At 45.3% G+C, this 24,201-nt stretch overlaps 1 protein-coding gene across 2 annotated transcripts in view; it reads right to left on the bottom strand.

Moving 5' to 3' along the window:
- The window catches only part of LOC147892157 (branched-chain-amino-acid aminotransferase 2, chloroplastic-like), an 86,116-nt gene extending 64,685 nt beyond the window's left edge, over nt 1–21,431 (bottom strand). For both annotated transcript variants that reach the window (XM_087389023.1, XM_087389024.1), the window contains exons 1-3: nt 21,220–21,431; nt 20,864–20,996; nt 16,238–16,314 (exon numbers count right to left, since the gene is read on the bottom strand). In XM_087389023.1, the coding sequence (XP_087245149.1) occupies nt 16,238–16,314; nt 20,864–20,996; nt 21,220–21,269 (260 nt within the window). In that variant the 5' untranslated portion in view covers nt 21,270–21,431. The remainder of the gene's footprint in view (nt 1–16,237; nt 16,315–20,863; nt 20,997–21,219) is intronic.
- Nucleotides 21,432–24,201: the final 2,770 nt, after the last annotated feature.

The raw sequence follows: 24,201 nt of genomic DNA on the forward strand, positions 1-24,201 counted from the left end.
GAGCCTGCGCGACCGAGTCTACCAGATCCACGCCCTCCCCCCAGTCTCTGTCCCAAAGACTGCAAATGCTGCTACGGACGTCCACCCTCGAGAAGATGGAATCGGGAATCCTGCATGATCGGGGGGGGAGAGTCTGGGCTGCCGAATCTAATGAAAGGAGCACAGGCGCATGGTCGGAGAGTGTCGTCCCTGGAACAATGCCCGCCTGGCCACCTCTGCTGATGGCCCAATCACTGACATAAAACCTATCAAGCCGCTCCAGGAGTCTGCCTCCTTCCCTGCGGAAGCCCCAAGAGAAGTCCAGGCTCCCGTGCCAACGCCGGAAGGACGGGTCTCTCCAACTGTCCCTCCCTCCTGTCGCGAAGATGAAAGAGTCCCAAGCTGACTGCTCTGCCTGAGCCATACCTGTGAACTCCGGATCTCTACCCTGCTGGTCCTCCAAGGTCTCCAGGTTGTTGAAGTCTCCTCCTACAATCCAGGAATCCATGTCTGGAAGAATCCCTGTAAGTGTCCTCCAGAAGGTGGCTCTGCAACGGAGGTCTGTGGGAGCATAAATGTTGAGGATTCCTATCGTGGATCCCTCCAAATTCAGGCCTACCCAAAGGGCTCGGCCTGGGATCAACGTGCCGTGACCGAAAACTATCTGAGCTAACTGCTCGCACACGGAGGTACAGACCCCCCCGCTCCTCCCCTGTGCGCCGATCGAAGGCTCCCAATAAGTGTAGGAGCGTCCAGGGAGAACCTTCCCGCAGCTGCGGGCATGAGCCGCAGAGAGCTTGTGCTCCTGGAGCAGCAGTACATCCAATCGACCAATCACTGCAGGCTGAAGTTCCTGACGCAAAATGAGCTTCCTGGGACCACGGGTGCTCGAAGAGTGAAACCCGTTCACATTCCAGGATACGAGGTGTAGGCTCATGGAGAGGGATGGGGGGCTGCGAACAGCTGTCTGCTCGCAATCGAAGTCGAAGAAGAATCAGACATATCGGAGTGGAGGCGCTGCCGCTTGTGAGAAGGTTTGGAGGGGGAGACGGGGTCGTCCTGCCCGTTCTTCAACACCTTCAGCAATGGCGAGAGGCCTCTAGTGCCATGGGCAAATGCTTTCTCGAGCCAGCTCGAGATCTCTGAAGTGGTCATCCCGTAGAAGGTTCGGAGTTTCTGTTGGGACCAAGCTCTGACATCCTGGGGAAGAGGCCATGCCAGGGGGGGTCTGAGGATCACGATCAATCGGAAACGTTTGGCAGCGCAACGCCACCGCAAGCGCACATCGCCCTCGGACCACTGAGTCTCGAGGAGCTGCCCACCGGACGGGCCTATCCAGGAGCAAATCTGGGCGTGTGTCTGCTCTCTGAGAGCCTCCCACACCGAGTCGTCTGTCCAGGTCTCGGTGCCATCGCTGAGGAACGTGAAGGCGAAGCTAGGGCCATCCCTGGGAGCCAAGGCAGCAATCTTCCCATCCGCCCCTTTGCGGAGCATGAAGATACTAATGTCGAGACAAGCCGGGAAGGTCCCAAGGTCGGCCACATCCAGGTAGTCCCAGGGGCCAGATCTGTAAAAGTCTCGAGGGAGCTCTCTCTCCTGGAGCTGAGACCCAGCTGAGTCTGCCACTGAGGGGCTAGCGGGAAGGGAAACCTGCTCCACTGGTGGTACAGACTCCGGGTGTCCTACAAGCGGGGGGGGAGGGGGAGGAGGCTGCGGGATAGGCGACTCGGGCTCCACGGAGGCGACTGGCGGAGAAGGTGGAACGGAGGCTGCACTCGGCTGGGAAGGCGACGGTGCAGCTAACTCTGTAGGAGGGGCGAGGGGAGCAGGGGGGGAGGGGGATGGGGATGCATCTGGAACTGGGGCTGAGGGGGAGGGGGAGGGGGAGGGGACTGAGGGAAAGGAGGCGGGGGCTGAAACTGCGGGGCGGGCGAAGGGGGGGGAAACTGGGGAGAAGGCGGGGGGGTGGGAGAGAGGAGGATCTGAGGCTGTGGAGGGCGGGCTGCCGTCGAAGAAGAAGCTCTCCCAGGTCCCTGGGGCATCTGCCTGTCAGGTCTCTGGAGTGCTGCTGCAGGAAGGGTGACCTCTGCCTCCTTGCCTTTATCCGAGATCTTCTTATTCTTTCCTCTTTTCCTTCGAACCTCGGTCCAACCGCCCACTACCTCTGGCCCAGGCTCCGACTGCCTCGGCTCCTCCTGACGTGGCTGTGGGGGCGGAGGGGGCGAGGGCGGGGAGGGTCGAGACGAGCTGGCAAAGCGTGGACAAGCAGCCGCCAAGTGCCCAAAGCCATGGCACCGCAGGCACTGACCTGGCTATCCGGTGACTAGCATGCTCTGGGTGATACTGCCGGCACCTGTCACGATCTCGATCACTGCAGGGAGAGTCGCAGGGTCCGCCACAGCCACACGGACTCGGGGAGCTCCTGCCGTGGTCACCGCGTCGGCAAAGGTGTCGTGCATAACAAAGGTGTCGTGCATAACCCAGCCAAAATGGGAGCCCAAGTCCCTGACAATCGGCCGCAGCTCAGTAGCAAGCCCTGGAAAAACTAGTGTCACTGGGTGGCGAGGTATACGGAACCGAGTATCGAAATCCGCTGCGCTGAAACCACGGTACCACGGGACTATCATGATGATCTTCCCATCCACCGATGTGGGGGAACCGGCAATCAGATTGCTCGCAGCTTTCTCACTGGAGAGTTTGAGCCAGAAGATGCCCCTTCCCATAAGGGCCACCTCCTCAATGTGGCCATCCTCTAGCAAGAGAGTGGACTGGAGCCAGTCCCTGATGGTAGACCTGGAGGGGGAGTGTCCAATGACTCTACCGTAAACAGAGGTACGAGCAAAGTCACTGGCTACCGCCTGAACACGGGATGATTGTTGCTCTGTCAGGATAACGCGGTAGGCATCTGGAGAGGGAGGGTCCGACTGGGCCTCCGGATCCGGGCTGGGGGCCGCCATACCGCCAAGACTAACTGCAAGCTTCCGATGAAGAAAAACAGGCTGCCACCCAAGAAGGGGATGAAGCGGCGGTGGAGCCTGGGGGTGAGGCGGGCGAGGCGAAATGAAGGGTCGGAGGGGTCGAAGCTGAGGGCGGGGCGAAGGCTGCGGGGTGCGGGGAGTACGGAAGGGGGCGAGAGGGCGGGGGGGGGGGGGGGGGGTGAAGTTGGAATGGCGGGGGTGGAGGGGTGAAGCGGGGGGGCGAGGGGAGCGGAATGAGGCGGAGGCGGGTGAAGCGAGGGGGTGAAGGAGCAGCGAGGGGGCGGGTTGGAGCGGGGTGGATGGCGAGGGAGCAGCGAGGGGCGGAATGGCGGAGGCGGGGCGAGGGCGAGGCGGGCTGGAGAGAGAGAGAGAGAGAGAGAGAGAGAGAGAGAGAGAAAAAAAACGAGGCGAGGCGACGCGGGATGGAGCGGAGGGGGCGGTTAGAGCGGCGGCGAGGGGGGGGTTAGAGCGGGGGCGAGGGGCGGGTTGGAGCGAGGGGGCGGGATGGAGCGGAGGTAAGGGGGCGGGATGGAGCGAGGGGGCGGGTTGGAGCGAGGGGGCGAGGGACGAGGGGCGGGTTGGAGCGAGGGGGCGGATTGGAGCGAGGGGGCGAGGGGCGGGTTGGAGCGAGGGGGCGGGATGGAGCGGAGGCAAGGGGGCGGGATGGAGCGAGGGGCGGGATGGAGCGAGGGGCGGCTGGAGCGGAGGTGAGGCGAGGGGTAGCGGGAGGGGTGGAGGTGGTCGCAGCGAGGGGGGGGGGGGAGCGAGGGGGGAGGTAGGGGCTAACGGCGAGGGGGGGAGGGGAAGCTCGCAGGAGCGCCGATCACAGGCACGCAGATACCTTGTTTCTTCGGATTGGTATAGGGATAGGATGCATCTTGAGGCTTCGGCCTCATCATTTCTAATGCATTTGAGCTTATTCCCAGTCTGTGGGTGTCCCTTGCTTATAAGCATAGTCACAAGAAACGTTTCTAGATTTTGCTAGGCCTTTCGCCTAGAAACGGGTTAAAAATATATATTTATATGAATTACATATATAACATAGATAATTATCTCCAGATTCTCTCTCTCTCTCTCTCTAAAAAGAGCTCTCAAATACACATATACACATTGAGCACTCTCAAAAGTGTCAAGACACAAGTGACAACCTGTGCTAGGGCGTTTTGCCCAATACACTCGTGTTTCGCCCGTTTCGGCAATACGTTTCGCCTAGAAAAGTTTCTAAGCGTTTCGACTGCTCGAAACACGTTTTTTGGTTGCACTGCTTATAAGTTAGTCTTTTCTTTGATGTTTTGGTCTTGTGCCTACTTCCAGGTTCCTACTACCAACTACCTTGTGTCTACAGATTATATGTTAGTGTGCCATTGTCCAAACTCCACAATGCATCACTCTTTCATGATTGATCTATGAATTAGAGTTGAGTCTCTCGAGTCTGGACTCTTTCATGACTTTAAAATTAATACTACTTTGAAATCTGAAGCTTGAAGTTGAAAGTTTTGTAACTCTCTGACAAATCTCTGCCAAATATACCTTCATAAGACTAGAATATATCCAATCTTACAAAGAACAAAGGAAAGGGAGTTTGTAAGCAGCTCTATACAAAATTATGAGTAAATGAGATAAATAAAAAATAATAATAACTTAGTAAGCAAAGCCATGCTTATGTTCTCATTAGCCGAGCATAAGCTACCATCTAGTTTTGAAAGATTCCGGAACCACGATGTTTGAAATCCCAACCAACCGCCATGAAGGCATGACAATTATCAAAGAATTCAAATCCAAACCAAAAGACTCTCAGTCTTAAACTGATGTATGGCCGATTATATTTTTTATGCTTTATTAGATGTAGCTATTCTGAATAAATAGAGATGCTTTTGCACTCTATGGGAGCTGCCATGTGCCCTCCCTAAACTAATGTATTAGTTAGTCCTGTGCTGACTCATAGACCTCTTGGTCTTCTGTGGACGTTGATAAAATCTCTCTCTCTCTCGCTCTCTCTCTCTCTCTCTTTGAATTCTTGAATTCTTGTTCTTATTTTTTTCTTTGTTTCTTCCCTTTTGCTATCAAAGTTTTTGTTGTTATACTACCCATTTTCCATCCTTCCTTACAACTCTAACGTTGGCTAATTCAGTCGCTTTGTTCTTTAGTTGAGCTCGTGTGAGCTCCTCAGCTATCCACACCTTCATCCCTTTCAGCTTATGTGATTGGCGAAGAATCTTGGCTCGTAGTTTACGTGACTTGAAAGTGATGATAGCATGTCCTTTGGAGTGTTTGATATTAGTTGCTATCTCCTCATCATCATCTTCATCATCATCCTTCCATTCAATGTTGGCCATGGCTGCTTTGACTTGTGCTAAAGTTTCACTAAAAGCGTCCTCATCCTTGTAATAGTTTTCTGGAAGTCCTCCTATCCGAATCTTCAATAAGTTTTCACATCTGGCTTATGCTCTAGAATCATTTCTTGAATGTCAGTTTTACTTACCTTTGTCTCGACTTCCACACTTACCTCCTTCTTGACTGTAGTACTTCAGAGTGAATGAAGTCTTTAACTGTGGAGACTAGTTGAGGAGTGGGTAGGGAAGCCTTACATGCCTTCTTAACTTCGTCTATGATTTCCTGCTTGCCAAGCCCTTCGAAAAACTGAAGTTTAGCTGTTGCAGCTGCCAACTGCGTCTTTAAGTCACGAACCTCTTGCTATAAGTAAAAGATATGCTCATGGTGACCAATGATAGGCCGATTTAAACCTCCTTTATAGTATGTATGTGCATACGGAGAAGGCGTTTTAGCTGCAACTGCTGGCCATATCTGCAGGACCACAAGCTAACTAACCCCCGAACTGGGCCACGGGTCTCAGCCCAGTTCAGTGTTAGTTAGCTGCTAACTAAGAGGTAAGTAGGCGGAGAGGTTAGACAAGAGCTACGAGGTAGATAAGCGGAAAGGGTAGATGGCTAGGCCCCCCACCCCCCAAAAAGCAAAAAGAAAAAAGAAAAGAGGAAGAACAACAACAACAAAAGCAAAGAAGCAACAACTAACGCTAACACAAGGGAACAAAGATAAACCAACGTACATATAAGAAAACAAATGAAACACCAACACAAGCACAAGGAAACAATTATTGTCATTATTTTTTAATTAGTTCCATTTTATTTGTTTATCTTACATTTAAAATATAATAAATAATAAAATAAGGGAGTGGGAGGAAAAAAATAATCAAATTATGCATACACATGTATACACACACATACAGCATAACTAAACTAAGCTAAACATGTACCTAGTAGATGAAATCCAAAATTGGAACCTGAGAGCTAGAAAGAAAATGAACTATGGAGCTCCCCACTTTTGATTTTGATTCTACATTCAAGGATCCGAAACATACCCAAAGCTGAAATTCCAAATATGTAACAACAAAAACAAAGGATAGAGCGGAGTTTCTTCATTACTTTTCTTGTATTATAGCCCTTTTTGAGAAGTAATAGGATTAAATTACTAAATTGAGAGATAAATGCAGCCTTACTTGTACAAAGATGAGAGAACCTATAGAATTCGGAAGTAATCACTCCATAATTAGCCATATCAAAGATGTTTGTGTCAACATGAGGCATTCGTATGATATTCAAAATAGCATACTCATATTGTTTGCCGTTTATCATAGATATCAACTTCTAAACCTAAAGAAGATTGGGTAATGCTAAGATCCAAGAAACTACAATAGCTTCCACTAGATGTACAATTAATTTCACAAAACTCTGGTGGAGGATAGTGCATCTGGGAGCTTCTAGTTGAAGTACCTCATTCAATGGAAGCTACTGCTTCTACCTGCAAGCTACACCCTCGACCCCCCCCCCTCCTCCTCTCTCCCTCCTCCTCTGATCTTCTCCTCCGCTCCCAGTCCTCCAGCTCACCACGTGGGGGTGGTGCAGTCCACGCGACAGTGTAGCGGGGGCGCACTGTTTCGCGGCCCCCCCTCCTTCCGTCTGGTGCCTCTTCTACCCTAGCCGCCCGCGGGGTCTCCAACCAGCAAGCTCTGCTGCTGCGAGCTGTTGGCGCGTCCTTGGTTTCTTTCGAAGGGCCAGCAGCCAGCCACTGACGATCTTGGCCTGGCCCATTGCACCTATCTAGCCCGCCATTGCTGCCAGCCCGACACCCACGACCAAGGACATCCCTCAGGCCCCTCCAGAGGAGAGACTCCTCTTCCACCGTAGAAACCCCCACCGCAGCCAGAGCCGACGACAGAGACTCTCATAGCACCAGTGCCCACCGCCTCTTAGGCCGAGCTTGGAGAAGGAGTCTCAGAGGACACAAACGCCTCCACTGCAGCACCCTTCCCAGGGGACAGTAGCAGACTCCACACAGCCTTCTTCTCCCCTCCCGTGGCCCTACCAACCTCCTCTTCGCAGCCCCCTCCCGTGCCTTCCCCTCCCGCATTGCCTCGGCCTTGCAACAGGACTGCTCCTAACTAACAATAAACACTACTAAGTTTAGTAGAATTTGCAGGAGAGTTAAGTAGTGTAGTACCTTATGTTTAGGAAAAGGGAAGGAGAGGAAGATCATGGGCTGGATCTTCAACAGGGACTTGTGAGGGGCTGCACAAGGACAGGAGGAAGTCAATCCTTTTTAGAATTCAGCTGAGTATTGAACTCTTTCTGTATATTCTATTTCAGTAATGAAGTACAAGTCATGAATGTCTTGCCAAGTACAACTAGAGCCCTTTATAGTATGGCCCAGGGTAGTTACCAAGCAGTATTGCTTATGGGATTACCTCCTAGGATGCCACGTGGCAACTTATGGTATCCCCTAAAAAAAGAAGAAAACACTTACAAGCCAATAAGGCCTTTCTACTAACTTTTAGCCTAAGTAAAAAGTAACCCTCTGTTACAATCCTCCCTCCTCAAATAGAAATTTGTCCTCAAATTTGAAAAGGCTGTAACCTGGACATACAATGCTCCTTGTAAACCTGAACAGCTCAATTCTGGTCATATCAACTGAACAATGAAGTTTCTCAGTCAAATACCTCCCTGTAGGCATGCTGATCTGTAAATGGATCATACAATATTCCCAAGAAATCAAGCAATTAGGTGGAAGAGCTATGCTGTCCAATATAACAGATCTGATCATATAATCCAGTGTGAGACATGCTGATCTGAGAAAGGATAGTGAATGCTGGCTGCAGCATGTCCATATATGCTATATAGCAAGAGAATCAAATCTGCTCATAAAGACTCAATTTTGGCCATAGAATTCAGCTAAGCAATTGAGGGTACTGCTCCACAATTGTAGATGGCTGCCAAGAAGACTCCTCATCAGGTAGACCTCTCCATTTGATAAGATATTCCATGTAGGACTTGTTCCTCAACACATGATCTCTAAATCCAAGGATCTTCTTAGGTATATACTCAATTTGGCCCTCTTCATCCATAGGAGGTAGCTCTTCCATAACTTGCTCCTTAGGCCCCAAATACTTCTTGAGCAGAGATACATGGAATACTTTGTGTATTCTAGAGGATGGTGGGAGCTCCAACTCATAAGAAGACACTTCCCCAACTTTCCTCAAAACCTTGTAAGGTCCATAATACCTATGAGCAAGTTTAACATTGGTATTACCTTTCAAAGAAGCATGCCTAGACTTATGTAATCTGAGAAATACATAATTCCCTTCTTCAAAATGAAGATCTCTCCTATGCTCGTCAGCATAATCCTTCATCCTTGCTTGGGCCCTTACCATATTATCTTTACATTGCTGTAATAGAGCAGTCATGTGAGCCAAATCATCCTTGGCTTGGTGGCTTGTCAATGCTTGATCAATAATGGTTGATGGAACATGAGCTTTATAGCCAAACATGGCTTCAAAAGGGCTCATACCAATTGAAGTATGCTTGGTGGTATTATAACAAAATTCAGCTAGATGCAACCATTGATCCCACGATGCTTGGGTCTCAAAGCAAAAATGCCTTAGATACTCTTCCAACCAGCGGTTAACCCTCTCTGTTTGCCCATCAGTTTGAGGATGATCTGCTGTACTTGGGGTAAGAAGTGTTCCCATGGAACTGAAAAGCTCTTGCCAAAAATGCCCCATGAACTTAGCATCACGATCACTCACAATCTCCTGAGGAAGTCCATGTAATTTAAACACATTCTCCATGAATTGCTTAGCCACCTTGGAAGCTGTAAATTGGGTCTTAGTAGGAATGAAGTGGGCAGCTTTAGTAAGTCTATCAACAACCACAAAGATATTGTTCCAACCCTTAGAGGTCACTGGTAGACCTGTAATAAAGTCCATGCTGATATGTGTCCATTTACCTTGAGGTATAGGTAGAGGTTGTAGTAGACCAGCTGGCCTCAAATTCAACTCCCTATTTTGTTGACAGGACTTACAGCTTTGAACATAAGCAAGAACATCCTTCCAAAGCCCCTTCCAGTAAAAACTCTGTTTTACCTTATCATACTTCTTGTTGAGGCCTATATGCCCAGCCATAGGAGATGAGTGAAATTCCTGCAAGATTGGCAGCTTATAGGAGGAATTTTCAGTAAGAAATATTATATCATTATACCACAAGAGCCCATTGTGCAACTTGAAATTGGGATATTGCTGACAGTGAGGATCTTGCAAGTCTTGGAACATAGCAGCTGCTTGAGGATCATTGAGATACTCTTCTTGAATGCCATGGATCCAATCTTTATAAACCTCAGTAATAGATGATAAAGTACAAGCCCATATCTTGGAAAGAGAATCTGCCACAATATTTTTTTGCCCATCTTGTAATCTATGTCAAAGTCATAGTTTTGCACAATGGATAGCCATCTCCTTTGCTTGGGTGATAAAGAAGACTGAGATAGAAAATATCTGAGTGTCTTATGATTAGTCTTGACCTTGAAGTGGCTGCCATAAATGTAGTGGTGCCACTTTTTGATTGCATGAAGTATTGCCAACATCTCTTGGTTATAAATGTGGAAACTTGACTCTTTGTCATCCAATTTCCGACTTTCAAAGGCAATAACTCCATGACTCTGCTTTAGGACAGCTCCAATGCCCCTTCCACTAGCATCAGCCTCAATTATAAAAGGTTGAGAGAAATCAGGACATACCAAGATAGCCGCTGAAGTTAATGCCTCCTTTAATGCTTCAAAGCTCTTATTGGCACTGTCAGACCATTGGAAAGCATTCTTTTTTAGAATATCAGTGAGAGGAGCTGCCAATTTGGCAAAATGCCTTATAAACCTTCTATAAAATGATGCTAGACCAAGGAACCCTCTCAGCTGGGTGATATTTTGAGGTATAGGCCAATCCTTTACACACTTTACCTTGCTGGGATCCATCTAAATGCCACTACTGCTTGACAATATGGCCTAAATATTCCACTTCTTCAGCCATGAAAGTGCATTTACTTGATTTGGCATACAACTGGTGTGCCCTCAATACTTCCAATACTTGCTGGACATGCAATAAATGCTCTTCTTTTGTTTTGCTGTAGATCAGTTTATCATCAAAGAATACCAACACAAATTTATAGAGGAAAGGCTGCAATACCTTGTTCATTAGGGCCTGGAAAGTTGCAGGTGCATTGGTTAGGCCAAATGCCATCACTTTGAATTGATAAAGCCCACGTTCTGTCCTGAAGGCAGTTTTATGTTCATCTCCCTCCTTCATCCTTATTTGATGATAGCTTGACCTTAAGTCAATCTTTGTGAAATACTTTTCCCCTCTAAGCTCATCCAGTAGATCATCAATTCTAGGGATAGGAAACCTATTCTTAACTGTCATTTTGTTCAAATCCCTGTAATCAATACACATTCTAAATGAGCCATCCTTTTTCTTAACCAATAACACAGGAGAGGCAAAGGGTGACTAACTGTGTGTAATAAATTCCTTGTCAAGGAGTTCCTTTATTCGCCTTGCCACCTCTTCCCTTTCAGCTCTAGAAAGTCTGTATGGAGCTTTGTTAATTGGCTTAGATCCTCGCTCCAACACAATTGCATGATCCACATCTCTCATGGGAGGGAGATGGTTGGGAAGATCAGCAAATACATCAGAGTATTGCTGTAATAGGGACTGCATGTCTTTATCCTCCACCACCAACCCATTACCCTCTTGAGACTTGGTCAACTGAATAGCATAGACTCCACAAACACTTTTGAGGTCTCTGGCCATTCTTCTTGCAAAAATTAAGAACAATTTAGGAGATTGGTGACCCATCAAAGTGATGTGCTTACCTTCATGCATAAACTTCATATATAACCTGACAAGGTCCATAGAGAATTCTCCCAAGGTTCTCAACCATTCACAACCAAGGACAATGTCAATAGGTCCCATTTCCAAGACAAATAGATCTCCCTGAAAAGTATAGTCTTGAGAAAGTTGCACTTGAGCAGCCTGACAATATTGCTTACTGTAGGAATGCTGACCATTAGCCACCTCAACTTTGATCCCATGATCCAAAGTGGATGGGCATAACTTCACTGTTTGAAGTGCCTTTGCATTTATGAAGTTATGAGTGCTCCCACTGTCAACCAAAATGTGGACTGGTCTGTTATTGATTGTTCCTTTTAACCTAAGGGTTTGAGAGCCCTTGCAGCCCATAAAAACATCAGGAGATATGCTGTACACAACTGATTGTGTATCCCAATACACTTCATCATCATTCACACCATCATTTCCATCAGAATTTCTGATCTCATCCTCATATCCTTCAACAACTTCAATGTTCCATTGTCTAGATCTATTTGAGCACCTTGGCAAACTATCATCCATAAGTATGGTATCAAACATGGATAACCCACTTGGATCAAAGGGAAAGGTGGTCCCCCCTTTGGAAATCATACCACTTACAAATATATTGATCCCTAGTAAAAGGAGATATAAAAGTTTTAAGCATTTCAGCCTTGAATTAATCCCAAGCATTAAAAGTTAACCCTTCTTGTTGTAGATGCCTCCACCAAGAGTGGGCATAATCTTCCAGATGAAGAACAGCAAATCTGATTTTACCTTGATCACCCTTTGGATATAGAAGGAAGTAGTCATCCATCTTACTGAGCCATTCCTCCAATTCCTCAAGAGAGGTAGAATCACCTTTGAATTTAGGAAGTATAATCTTGTCTTTCATATCTTTGTCTTTTTGAACAGGTCCTTTTGGTTCAATAGATTTAATTGTTTGTATATATTGTTGGAATGTCATTGCTGCCCTAAGGTCTGCTGATAGCAACTTATATTCATGGAATTTTTGACACAACTCTTCAGCTGCTGAATTGTTATTATTAGGAGTCTTACCATGTGTTGAATCCTTATCCATATAAGCTGTAACTCCACTAGAGTGATAGGTCCTTCGGGCAGAAGCCATAAAACCAACCGGTTCAGTTACATGTATAGGATGATCATCATCATCATCTGAATCTAAGTCTCCATCAATTTGGAGATCCACACGTCTCTTCCCATCATAAATTTGGCTTCTCTTGAACTGGTCCATACTTTTATTAAAAGTGGCAGACACGTTCTGCATCCTTTGGTCAATCCTCTGATTATTGGTGTTAATCTCATTAGTTAACTCCTTGAATATCTGTAGCATTGGGTCCATACAACTCTTTATGATCTGCTCTTGGTTAAGGGATGCTTGTACTTGAGGAGTTGCTGCTAAATCCCCTTTAACATTGCCAACATGAGGATCATAGGGCTCAAAAACTACAGCCTGATCATCAACTGGTTCCTTTTCTGGGATGGAATCAAAGATACCCATTGGCTGCTTATTAGCTTGACCAGTAGACCTCTTGACAGGCATCTTTAATGACTTGAATCTAGATTAAATGGACTGCCTTAAGCCCTGATCAAAAACCAGTACCAAAAGCCCCAAATGCTAGTTTTGCCCTAATTTCGCAGGTCAACTTTCAGAGAGAAAACTTGAAATTTCCCACTTGATTAGTGATTCTTATGCCAAGACTGAACCAAAGAGCCAATCAGGAGTAGAAATTTATAACATTACACCTGGATTGCAAGAAATTGCTAGATCTTTTGGCAAATATCAACCCTGCGCTAACTGTTGCAACTGAATTTCGAATTGCTCATTAACAAAAGTCCGAATGAATATCACACTTAATCAGTTGCATCCATGCACTACAGCTGACCCGAAATGGAGCTGTACATCAGAAATTCGCAGCAGTTCCTCCATGCCAGCCAGACGAGAATTGCTCATAACTCCCCCAAACCGTCTCGGATCACCACCAGACTTAGGGAGCAGCCTCAAGAGATTGATGCAAACAGATCAAGCCAAGAATGATTTGGTGTAGGAAAACAGCAGATTGTCACTTTCTTCAGTTTCTTGCGCCAGAGAGAAAACCACTTCAATGTTGACTCAATCCTCCACCATTTTAGGATTCCCACACATAGAAATGATCAGGGAAGCACGGGCTTTCCACTGACGCAAGAAGCCCCAAATTCTGAGCACTTTGAAAATCAGGGTTTCTCAGAGCCTGCCATGTGGCAGCTCACAACAGAAAGTACTTCTGGCGCTGAATTTTTGCAGAGAGGTAGGCCCTAGGCTCAAGAGTAGATGCTCCAAATTTCATAGTGATTGGACAAAGAATTTCCCACAAATTCCCACGAAAAGTGCTCTGATACCAATGCAACAGGACTGCTCCTAACTAACAGTAAACTCTACTAAGTTTAGTAAAATTTGCAGGAGAGTTTAGTGTAGTACCTTATGTTTAGGAAAAGGGAAGGAGAGGAAGATCATGGGCTGGATCTTCAACAGGGACTTGTGAGGGGCTGCACAAGGACAGGAGGAAGTCAATCCTTTTTAGAATTCAGCTGAGTATTGAACTCTTGCTGTATATTCTATTTCAGTAATGAAGTACAGGTCATGAATGTCTTGCCAAGTACAACTAGAGCCCTTATATAGGTATGGCCCAGGGTAGTACCAAGCAGTATTGCTTATGGGATTACCTCCTAGGATGCCACGTGGCAACTTATGGTATCCCCTAAAAAAAGAAGAAAACACTTACAAGCCAATAAAGGCCTTTCTACTAACTTTTAGCCTAAGTAAAAAGTAACCCTCTGTTACAGGCCTGCTCCTTCCCGATGATTACCCGCCCTTCCCCTCCGGCCCCCTCCCCTACCCCTCCGTTAGTTGCAGCCTCTTCCTCGAGCACCTTGCCAAGAGCTGCAGCTGACCCCGCTTCCGCGAGCACGGGCAAGTCAAAGACTCCTCCGTTGACCTTTCCTCAATAGCAGGTCAACGCCTTAGGCAGCCGGGACTCAGCCTCCTCTTCCCATAGTTCTGGGGAACGAGGTCATGTCGATAAAGTCCGTGGGCCTTCGCATGCGTGCTGGGAGGCCGTTACCGCGAGAGTTTTGACAGTTGGGACTTTGGAACTATTTGGAGATTCCAGATTCTTATCCGATGCTGTTGGAGTTGATCATTCTGGTCTTACAGCCCCATAAAGGGGGCATTAGTGTGGTAGGATCGACAGTTCGGATCCTCCATTTTGCCTCCACAAGGGTGGAGAAGTGGACACCAGAGCTCTTCGACGTGATGATGGAGCACTAGATTTACCAGATGATGGATGAGTGGATGGGACCTCAGGGCATGTAGTCTCTAGCTCGCTCACGGAGGTTCTGCGTACTTCCAGCTTGGCTTCTCTCCAACAAAGCCAAGGTCAAGCCTAGCTGTAGCAGTGATCCACCTGCCAGCAGAGGTTCTCTCACAACCTCACTATTGGACCCTTCACCAGTGCGCCAACCTCTTCGACGTAGATGTCTCCTTCATGCAATATTGGGCACGCAGGGTAGACATTAAGCCAGTGGTAACTTTGGTCCGTCGGCGCATGGACACAAATGACTCTCCCTCCAAACCTTCGACGAAGCCGCTGAAGTCAGGTTTCTTAGAGCAAGCTCCCACGCACAGACGAGCCTCGTTCACTGCCGCCCCTTCCCCATGAGTTCGACCGTAGTGAGCTGGAATGTGCATGGCCTTCATGACCGTGCGTGCAATCAGCCGCAATATCTGATTCTCCCTCAAGAACTGTAGCGGGTTCTAGTAGGTGGACCAGTGGACTTTCTCTTGAATCAGGAGCACATGTTCTCCGCAGCAGACATCATACGTCGTCACCGTCTTCTCCCTAGGAGGGGCCCAGAGGTTTGGTCCCTAGCAGTGGGTAGGAGCAGAGGGGTCTGAATCTCAGCGTCCCAAGCTGTAGCCCCATACATTTTTGCACACGGTGAGCTCATTCCACGCCGCGCAGTGTGGATGGGCCTTCAAGTAGGAGAGACTCGGATTGGTGTCTTGAGCGTGTACGCACCCGCTTGTAGACAGCACCACCCAGCTTTTTGGCGAGCAGAAACAAATGTGAGATAATGAAGCTTAATAACTTAAGGCAAGCTTAGTCTTTCAACTACCTTGTGGTCAACAAGCTGGTACACTATTGCATGTCCCAGCATGAACACCATGATACTCAAATGCATCAAAAGACCATTCGATATATATGTGTGTGTGTGTGTGTGTGTGTATACATATATATATATATATACATATACATATATATATATATATACATATACATATACATATATATATACATATATATATATATATATATGTATACACACTTTTTTTTTTGGTGAAATCTTTGATTGATTATATTATATGAGTAGCAACCTCAAAATAAGGTGCTACAATTACATCAACTGAAAATTTCAGTATATGCCAAAAAGACCTCATGTATACACACACACACACACACACACACACACACACACACACACACACACATACATACATACATACATACATACATACATACATACATACATACATATATATATATATATATATATGGAATCCAGGAACATGCCCACAACACATAGTGCACTTTCAATCTCATGACAGTCACTAAATACAAGTCAAGATACCTAAAAAGGAAATTCAAAACACACATTCTTCAAATGTTTTTAAATTCAAGCATTCAATCTCCTTTCTCAAGTTTCAGCTTTAGAACATTTAGTATTTATGGAGTCAAAACTTAATAGCATATGGATTCTAGAAAAAACAGGTCAAAAACTTATATTTTGATTTGAGCGAAACAAAAGTTTTGTTGAGAGTGTTTCGTCCTGTTTCGAAACGTTTCGTCTGTTTCGCGTTTCGAGGTTTCGAACAAGACGAAACGGGTTTTCATGTGACTATGCAAGGCACACAATTTTTCCTCACAATTGATGGATTATACAAAGTTCGGCTAACAGGAAGCATACCAGAAATATATTTCATTTTATGTTCCCATATTCATATAGAGAAACGTACTGTGAAGACCTCAGAGCTGAGGTTTCAGCACCAGCACTGAGCGCAGTAGAAGTAAAGTATTGCAATCGTGTGTATTGCTGCAACAGTCAACATTACACTACGTTTAAGAGCATTAATAAAAGAGGTTCAGGCATGACACAGAATCATAAATACTCCAGTACACAGAATAGCATGCCTCCTAGCCGCAAAAACAGATTAAGCTCAGTAATATTGAAACTAGGGATTAAAAGAGAGAATGCCTTAGCTGACAAGCTACAAGGAAGCAACATCCAACCCAAAACCAACAGCAAATTGAAAACCACTCATTGGCATAGCAGCCATGCTAATAATCCTGTTTGAGGGGCAACGAAAACCAAGAAAAGATCTCCTCTATGGCCAAACAGCACCGCCGCTGTCAAAGTCGGGAAATTTGCTAGTTGTGGTTTCCAAATACCTGCTAATTTTGATATTACGTCCATCTCTACCACCTTCATTCAGTTGCAGTGTTGATTGTGTTTAATGATGTCGCTTTATTTTACTGTTCTAATATAAACTTGCCTAATGAGTAATCTTGCTAGCTGGACCCTGGTGGCAGCCAACTTCCCATTTGTTTATGCAGATGAAGCAATTCACCTATACAGCATAGGTCTGTTTTGATACGGCAACATGTACTCACATTATTCAGCTGTTCAAAACAAAAGTCATCACTGCAATAAAATTTATTGCTGAAAACATCTTGACAATAAGTGATACATATAGACCACCAGTGAAGTGCTTTTTAATCTTTTAGACGACAGTCTTGTGAAGTTTGTATCAGTCAGTTGATAATTTTGTGGGCACTGACACAACAACGTTGGCCAGAAACCACTTGGTGCTATTTAAATCTCGATTTTTTCATTATTGTGTAGAAGTGCATAGAGAGAGATGCAGACAATTATTGAACTATGCTCATGAGAGTATAAACAGTAAATATACATTGCTCCAAAGATGGACAAAACCTTGTAGATGTGGACTCTTGTCACTACAAAACTGCTCTCCTTCCTCCAGTCACAACCCACTGTGAGCCTGTGTGCTCTCCTGGAGCTTCAGTGGGCTTTATAGTGAACACGCCTCCTTGCTGCTCCGGTGGACAGCCAATGGTAAGGCTCTATTTCCTCCTTGATCCTTGAGCTTCTCGCTGCTTCCATCTGCAGCCAATGTTGAAGCACAAGTCTCCCCTTATTCCTCTGCTCCTTGCTGCCCTGATAGACAGCATATTGTGAGGTTCTATTATAGGTAGTTCTGGACCTCCTGCTTCTGTGTATGCAGCCGAGACTGCGGCTCCAGAATAGCCCAAACAGCCCCCCAGGACTCTTCATATAGGGTTGGATGCCCTGCAAACTCATGCAGCTCAGTCTGCAGACTCTCCCGACCTAGACATCAGACACAGGTGGCCCCATCTCTTGGGCCTTGCTGCCACGTGGCAGCCGCTATTTGTTGCAACCTGCTCTGGCCCACTTTTGACCTGCAGATCTTCTCCAATCTGCACCTGTCACCTGTGTAGGTATAACCTGTTTGCAGACCTATAACCTGGCTCTGACAGCTCATTTTAGTTGTCCTTGCAAGCTCCTCTGCTCCAGGATGCTGTTGCATCTATATTCTGTACAGGTCTCTGATAGCATCCTAAGCTGTCCATGGCGCCCACATGGCAGGTTGCATGCTGCTCATGTGGCAGCCCTGCATGCCATCCCAAATCTGCCCCCGTGGGAGTCCCTTTCTCTGCCCACAGGCCATTTCTCCTAGGCTCCTGGTCTATCTCCCCCCATGTCCTCATTTGGGGGCTCACAGGCGGGGAGGTGACCCAACAACTCTCACCAACCCACCATGGGCCAACACCCACACGTCGATGCAGAAATGCTCCATTAGCTCCCATTGAGAAGCACTCAGGAACGTCCTTGATCATCAGTCTTTGAACGCACAGCTCCTGCTCCTCCAGGTCTGCTCCCGTGCAAGCAAACCCTCCTCGTACACAAGTCCAAGTAACACCAAAGGTCAATGGCACCACAGTTCTCGATCACGACCCCATCAGCGTAATTGAGCAATCCTGGCACAAACACTATCCAGTTGTCCCCCACAAAATCTAAATATACTCTTTTAACATATAGATGTTTCCGTCTCCATCATGGAAACTTCACCAGGTTCACCATGTTCCTCTATGACCTGCAACTGAGCTTTGGAGAAGCAACAAGGCTTTCCCCCTTGCCTACCAAGAAGGCTTTTATGTCCAATCCTTCAAGGGCTAGGAAACACAAAGCATAGACCTCGCCCCTAGCATGCTACTGAATTCCAAATGTATGCAAAGCATATACATACCAATGAATCTACCCATTTGCATGCTGCTTTGAAAACAAGCCAGGTACCTCTTGGAGGCACCCCCCACAGCAACTTTGTAGTGCCATATTCAATGGCAGCTGCACCATTTGACTCTGATCCTTGAGGTCCCCTCAAAGACACCTTCCTTATGCAAGTGATGTCAGCTTTGTTCCCAGAACAACCTGAGCAAACAATGTTGTCCTTCACCTTCACAAAGGTCTCTAGTAACTCATCAACCATCTCTCAATGTCAAACACACACAAATACGCTAAGATCTGGATACCTAATCTCAACAACACTCAAAGTCGTTACCAAGAAAAGTTTCAATGTTTCTATATGCTGGTTTCGACTCCTCTCGCTCTTGATTTGACTCCTTCCTTCTTTGTTTTAACACAAAATGTCCTGAGTAGCAGCATTTCTTCTTTTTCTTGCTTCCACTAGATGAAGATCCTCCTCATCATAAGGTTTGTCATTCCTCTTTTTGTTACCGTTGTCAGGCTTGCCCTTGCTCTTGTCCTTGCAACAAAAGCCTTTGTTTTGGATTCCATCGTACTGCTCTCCTGAGCTTCTTCCTACAAAAGGAGGGGCATAAGCTCCTCGAAAGTAACAGGCACCCACCATTGCCTTGCAATGGTAGTCATTACAAACCCTTTATAACTCCCAAGGAAAAGCCTAGCAATCCAAGCCAAATCCGTCTGCTAACAAATCACTTCCCATTATTCCCTCACCACCTTCTGTTGGTGATGTGATCCTGCAATGTGTCTCTCACCTCCATCCTAGTGTTGTAGAGTTATTTTTCTCAGTTCAGGATTTTTGGTCCATGTCCACCAGTTAAATGTGAGGAGGACGAGTCCGCAGTTGTGCCAATAATTATGGCTAGGGCCTCTGCACATCGCAGTACCCACCCTCTCACTACATCTAGATCCACTGGTGTCACAACTATCCCAACCGCATTTTTTATATCCTGTCGCCATAGCTCCACTCCTGTTGTCATCTGCCAAGGTGGCTCCAGGGACTGGATCTTTATCTTCCAGAGAGGATAGTTGCTTCAATCGAGCTCATCCGATTCCCCAAAGCTTGGGATGGGCAATCTAGCAACCATGACGAGGAAATAAAGGGCTTAAGAGGAGTACACCTGACTGCCCTTTAGACGCAAAAGTCGATTTCTACAAGCTTGATCTGAGATCTCCTTCCAAAGGTTCTTAACTTCGAGCTTCCAACACTTGCAAGTCTTTCTCAGGGCTCTGATCATGCATAGATTCATGGACCTAAGTACATCCCTCGAGGCGGAGGTTGCTTGCTCTAACCTACCCTTCCGGCAAAGTGGAAAATTATGACAACATATGCCTAGAAACTTCACGGTGCTATTTAAAATCTCATTTCTTTCCTTAAAAGTGTACAAGTGCATAGAGAGAAAGAGAGATGCAGACAGTTATTCAAGTATGCTCATGAGCGTAGAAACAGAAGATACAGTTTAATCCAAAGATGGACAAAACCTTGTACAAGGATGTGCATCGTGTGCCACCATCTGGCAGGAAGGTGCTGCCTAGATGTGGACCCCTGTCGCTAAAAGACTGTTCTCCTACCTCCTGGTGGCAACTTGAAAAGCTTGTCAGCCGCTCTTTATATAGGGATCAGCGGATGAAGCAGTCAATAAGTTCCAGAAATAACAAGACGAGTATTTCTCGGCCGCTTTACTTTTTAGATTGAAAGAAATCAGAAGTCTAAGAAAATGCTTGATCACCCCACCTTTCGGCTTCATTTCATTAAGGAGTCCTCTTCTAGTCAAAAGAAGTGGGTAGCACTTATATATGGAGGCAGACATGAAGGGAGAGAGATCCTTCCCCTCCAAGCCCTTCCCCCTGTAGGACAAGGTGCTATCCCGGCTCTGGTAAAGGCAACTGAACGAGCCATCGTTTTGGGCAACAATATGTTCGCACCAGGACGTGTGTAGAAGACCTGATATTGGAGTGCAATGACACCACCTAGATAAATGTGAACATCCCACATGCAAGCAGGGGAAGAGAATTCCAGCTGGTAATTCAGCCTATGATCGGAACCATTGCTGCTTCTCACAGCAGGACTTTGAAGATACAACCAGCGATAACCCCTCGCACGTTTTCTTAAGGGCTACTCTTGTATCCAGTGGGTCGCGTCTAAGGCTACGTCTCTTTTGTTCTTCACAAAGTACTGTCCTGGTTATACGGAAACCTTTAACTAGCAAATAATAGACTAAAGTATCATTGCGTGAAGAACGAATATAAAGCGCGATAGGTGAGCTTACGAATACAATACCTCTGTGTCAGGCAATTTTGAGTTAACGTGCTCTGCCAGAAGACGATGGCGAAAGAGAGACCGAAACAAGGTGCGATCCAGGGTTGGCTGAGACTTAGTATGTAGTGTTCTTGCAGAATGGAAGGGGATAGAGCTGTAGCACAAGGGCAACTAGTGTTAAAGAAAAAGATAGATATGAACAAACTGATTTTGTAAAAAGGCACAGAATATAAATTGTCTGTCCTTGCCTCTTGCTTCATGCCGTTATTGGTTTTGAATGGATTATTAAACGATTTGTTTCCGATCACCTTACATGCAATCGTAGCAAGACATTTCCACCGACAAGAAAAGGCGGAAGATCAGCGGGAACGGCGTACCTGGAAAGAAAGAAGCGAAGGAGAGAGCGCGAAGGTTTGAAGGTTGCCATGAGGAGGAGAGACGAAAGAAGGGATACTGAGAAGGAAATGAATTGTAGAGGAAACGTAAGGTGCAGCAGCAGGGAGAAGTGGCGGAGAGTTCTTGAAAGGAAAGTAGAATGGAAAGAAGAGGAGATGCGAAAACTGAGGCAGCTATGGAGGTCGAGTGTGCTGGGAGCTGATGGGATGACGAGGAAGAAGATGACAAGCGCTTTGCTAACCTCAACTACTCTTAACCTAACCTTTCTTAGACCCAACCCTCCCTTGGTTCCTTGCCGATCGCTCTGCCATGTCAGCCGTCCAGTTGGCTACCTATATGACGTGGCACTGCTGCCACATCATCACCTTTCTCACGCCTTTCGTAAAATCATCCCCCGCAGATGCCTCAATTGCCTTGGCTTCTCACCAGCTTTTTGTGGTGCTGCACCGGCCTCCTCCTCCTCTTTAATCGAACGAATCATATGCCCGCTGCTCCAATGCTCTTCGCGCTCTACCATGCATGGCTCTCCCATCATCCTACGCAGCCCAGACCGCCCACATCTATATATAATACGCGCGATAGGCCGCCTCACGAAATACCATATAGCTCTAGGGCCTTCCACTTTGCGTTAACAGGTTTTGCGCGGACGCGATCCAGCCGTCGTAGAGAATTGACGCTGCTGCCGAAAAAATCCAAAATATTGATGTTAAAATACTTTGCACTTATCCATCTTTTCATATTATATGTCCTTTGTGAGCGGTACTATAATCGAGCATAAGAATAACTTGACTTGCTTACTATAAGATGCAACACTCTTTCTAAAATCAACGTTAAGAAATGAATCCTTGTCCATTCTTTTGCTTGCTTGTCTTCAATTAAGTGGGATAGGCATGGGATCACAATGCAACTTGAATTGGCTTATGAGTTGTCACTATAAAAGCTCGGGCGCACAAGTAAAGAATTCATTGTTTCCTTAAAATACTTATGACTATTCCCTACGTGAAGCATTATATATGTATACTTATTTATCTTAAAATATGTTCAATTCAATTTACTTCAAGCATACAACCAACACATTTTGTGGACTATGAATAAGTTTGTTATGCAAGCTTGCATAGATTGGAGTACCTATTTGATGCTAAATTCTACACACATCATGCACAAGAGAGTACACTATATATAATAGGTACTTAAAAGTACAAGCATAGTACATACACGTTTTTTTAAATAGAATTTTTGCAATATCCTAGTTAGGCTACACAAAACATGGTTTTTTGTCCCCTAGTGAGCTTTGATCCACCTACAAGCATCTAACGGAGATGATCAATTGTTATTTTACATAGATAAATACTTGCTTATTGCTTAAGGTTATAATTGTTTCAAAATAATGCACTTTTTAAAAAAGATTTATGCAATTAGCTTTCAACATTTTCCTATTCTTACATTCTCCACTAATTAATATAATTCCAAATTCTTTTTAATTGGGGGGACCTATTTCTATCTTGGGGCTACAAAACATTATGCATTGACTCCAATTTATACGAAGAAATCTCTTATTAAAGAGATGTATGGACCTATTACAAGATGTTAAGGAAATTGCATCTCTTGAAAGCATTATTTGGATGATGTGAAATTCAAATATACTATATGATAGTCCCTATTGGATGTTTTATTTCAAGGGATTCAACCCAATCTAGCACTAGCTTGCTCACATACAAAAAAGGGAATTAGTTTGTATAAAGTAATTCATTTTTCCTATTGGGATATATTTAAAACCGCAATACGTGCATGTAAGTAGGTTAAATGAAATTTTCCAAATGATCTCCATAATTCCTTTTAAGTTTGTCTTATGAATAGGGCCCCCCAATTGGTGAAAACTCCTATCAATTAATTAGTTGGTGTGGGGGGAGGGGGGAGTGGTATATGATGGCAAAATAAAGGGATAAAAGGAGGAGGGCTTAAATTAAATAAAGGGAGGAGGGGGAGGGGCAATACTTATCTCACACGGGGGAGGGAGAGCTTGAATTAGAAAAAGGGGGGGAGGGGCATTAAATAGGAAAGGACATCCCAAAGGGGGAGGGGGATGAGGAAGGATACATAAAGGATCACATATTATTACTTTATAGCTTAGTGGTAGGGCTCATGTGTGAAAAAAAGAAGGTTTTGTGTTAGAATCTTTTCTTGAACCTTTAGGGAAGCCCCCTTTGAGAATGTGTATGTATTAAAACTATCATAAATAACACCATTTCAAGCATCTAGCTATAAAATGATATTGAGAACACTTTACTTCCTTGAATCTTGACCAAGGATTTTATTGACGTTTTCATTTTTGCATTAACTCATTCATTCACAACCATCATTTTCGGTCCAAATTTGCATGAACATGATGCAAACATGTTGGTACACTTAAAAAATCCATTGGCAAACGATATAAATATACCAAATATGTGCCCCATCATATGAAAAATAAGAAATTCTTGTTAATTAGTTGTGGAGAAAGAAAGAGGGGTGAAAAGGATTGGGGAAGTCCCCTTAGACATAGTCTATGCATAAAATAAATTAAGCCATGGAGAAACATAGGTTAATTAATCCATAAATAAATTAAGCCATAGAGAAGTATAAATAAATTAAGCCATAGATAAACATATCTTAATCAAGCCTCCATGCACAAGATCTTAAGGAAATTCCATCTCTTTAAAGCATTATTTGGATAATGTGATATTCAAATATACTATATGATAATCTCGATTCTCTATTGGATGCTTTATTTCAAATGATTCAACCCGATCTAGCACTAACTTGTGCACATACAAAAAACAGAATTAATTCATTTTTCCCTATTAGGATATATTTAAAACCCCAATACTGCATGTAATAGTAGTGCAAATGAAAATTTTCATATGATCCCCATAATTCCTTTAAAGTGTGTGTCTTATGAGAATATGTATGCATTAAAGTTATCA

This window comes from Dipteris shenzhenensis, chromosome 17 (assembly GCF_047967505.1).
Source record: "Dipteris shenzhenensis isolate YYH24624 ecotype China chromosome 17, Dip_SZ_1.0, whole genome shotgun sequence".
In the NCBI taxonomy this organism is placed as follows: domain Eukaryota; kingdom Viridiplantae; phylum Streptophyta; class Polypodiopsida; order Gleicheniales; family Dipteridaceae; genus Dipteris; species Dipteris shenzhenensis.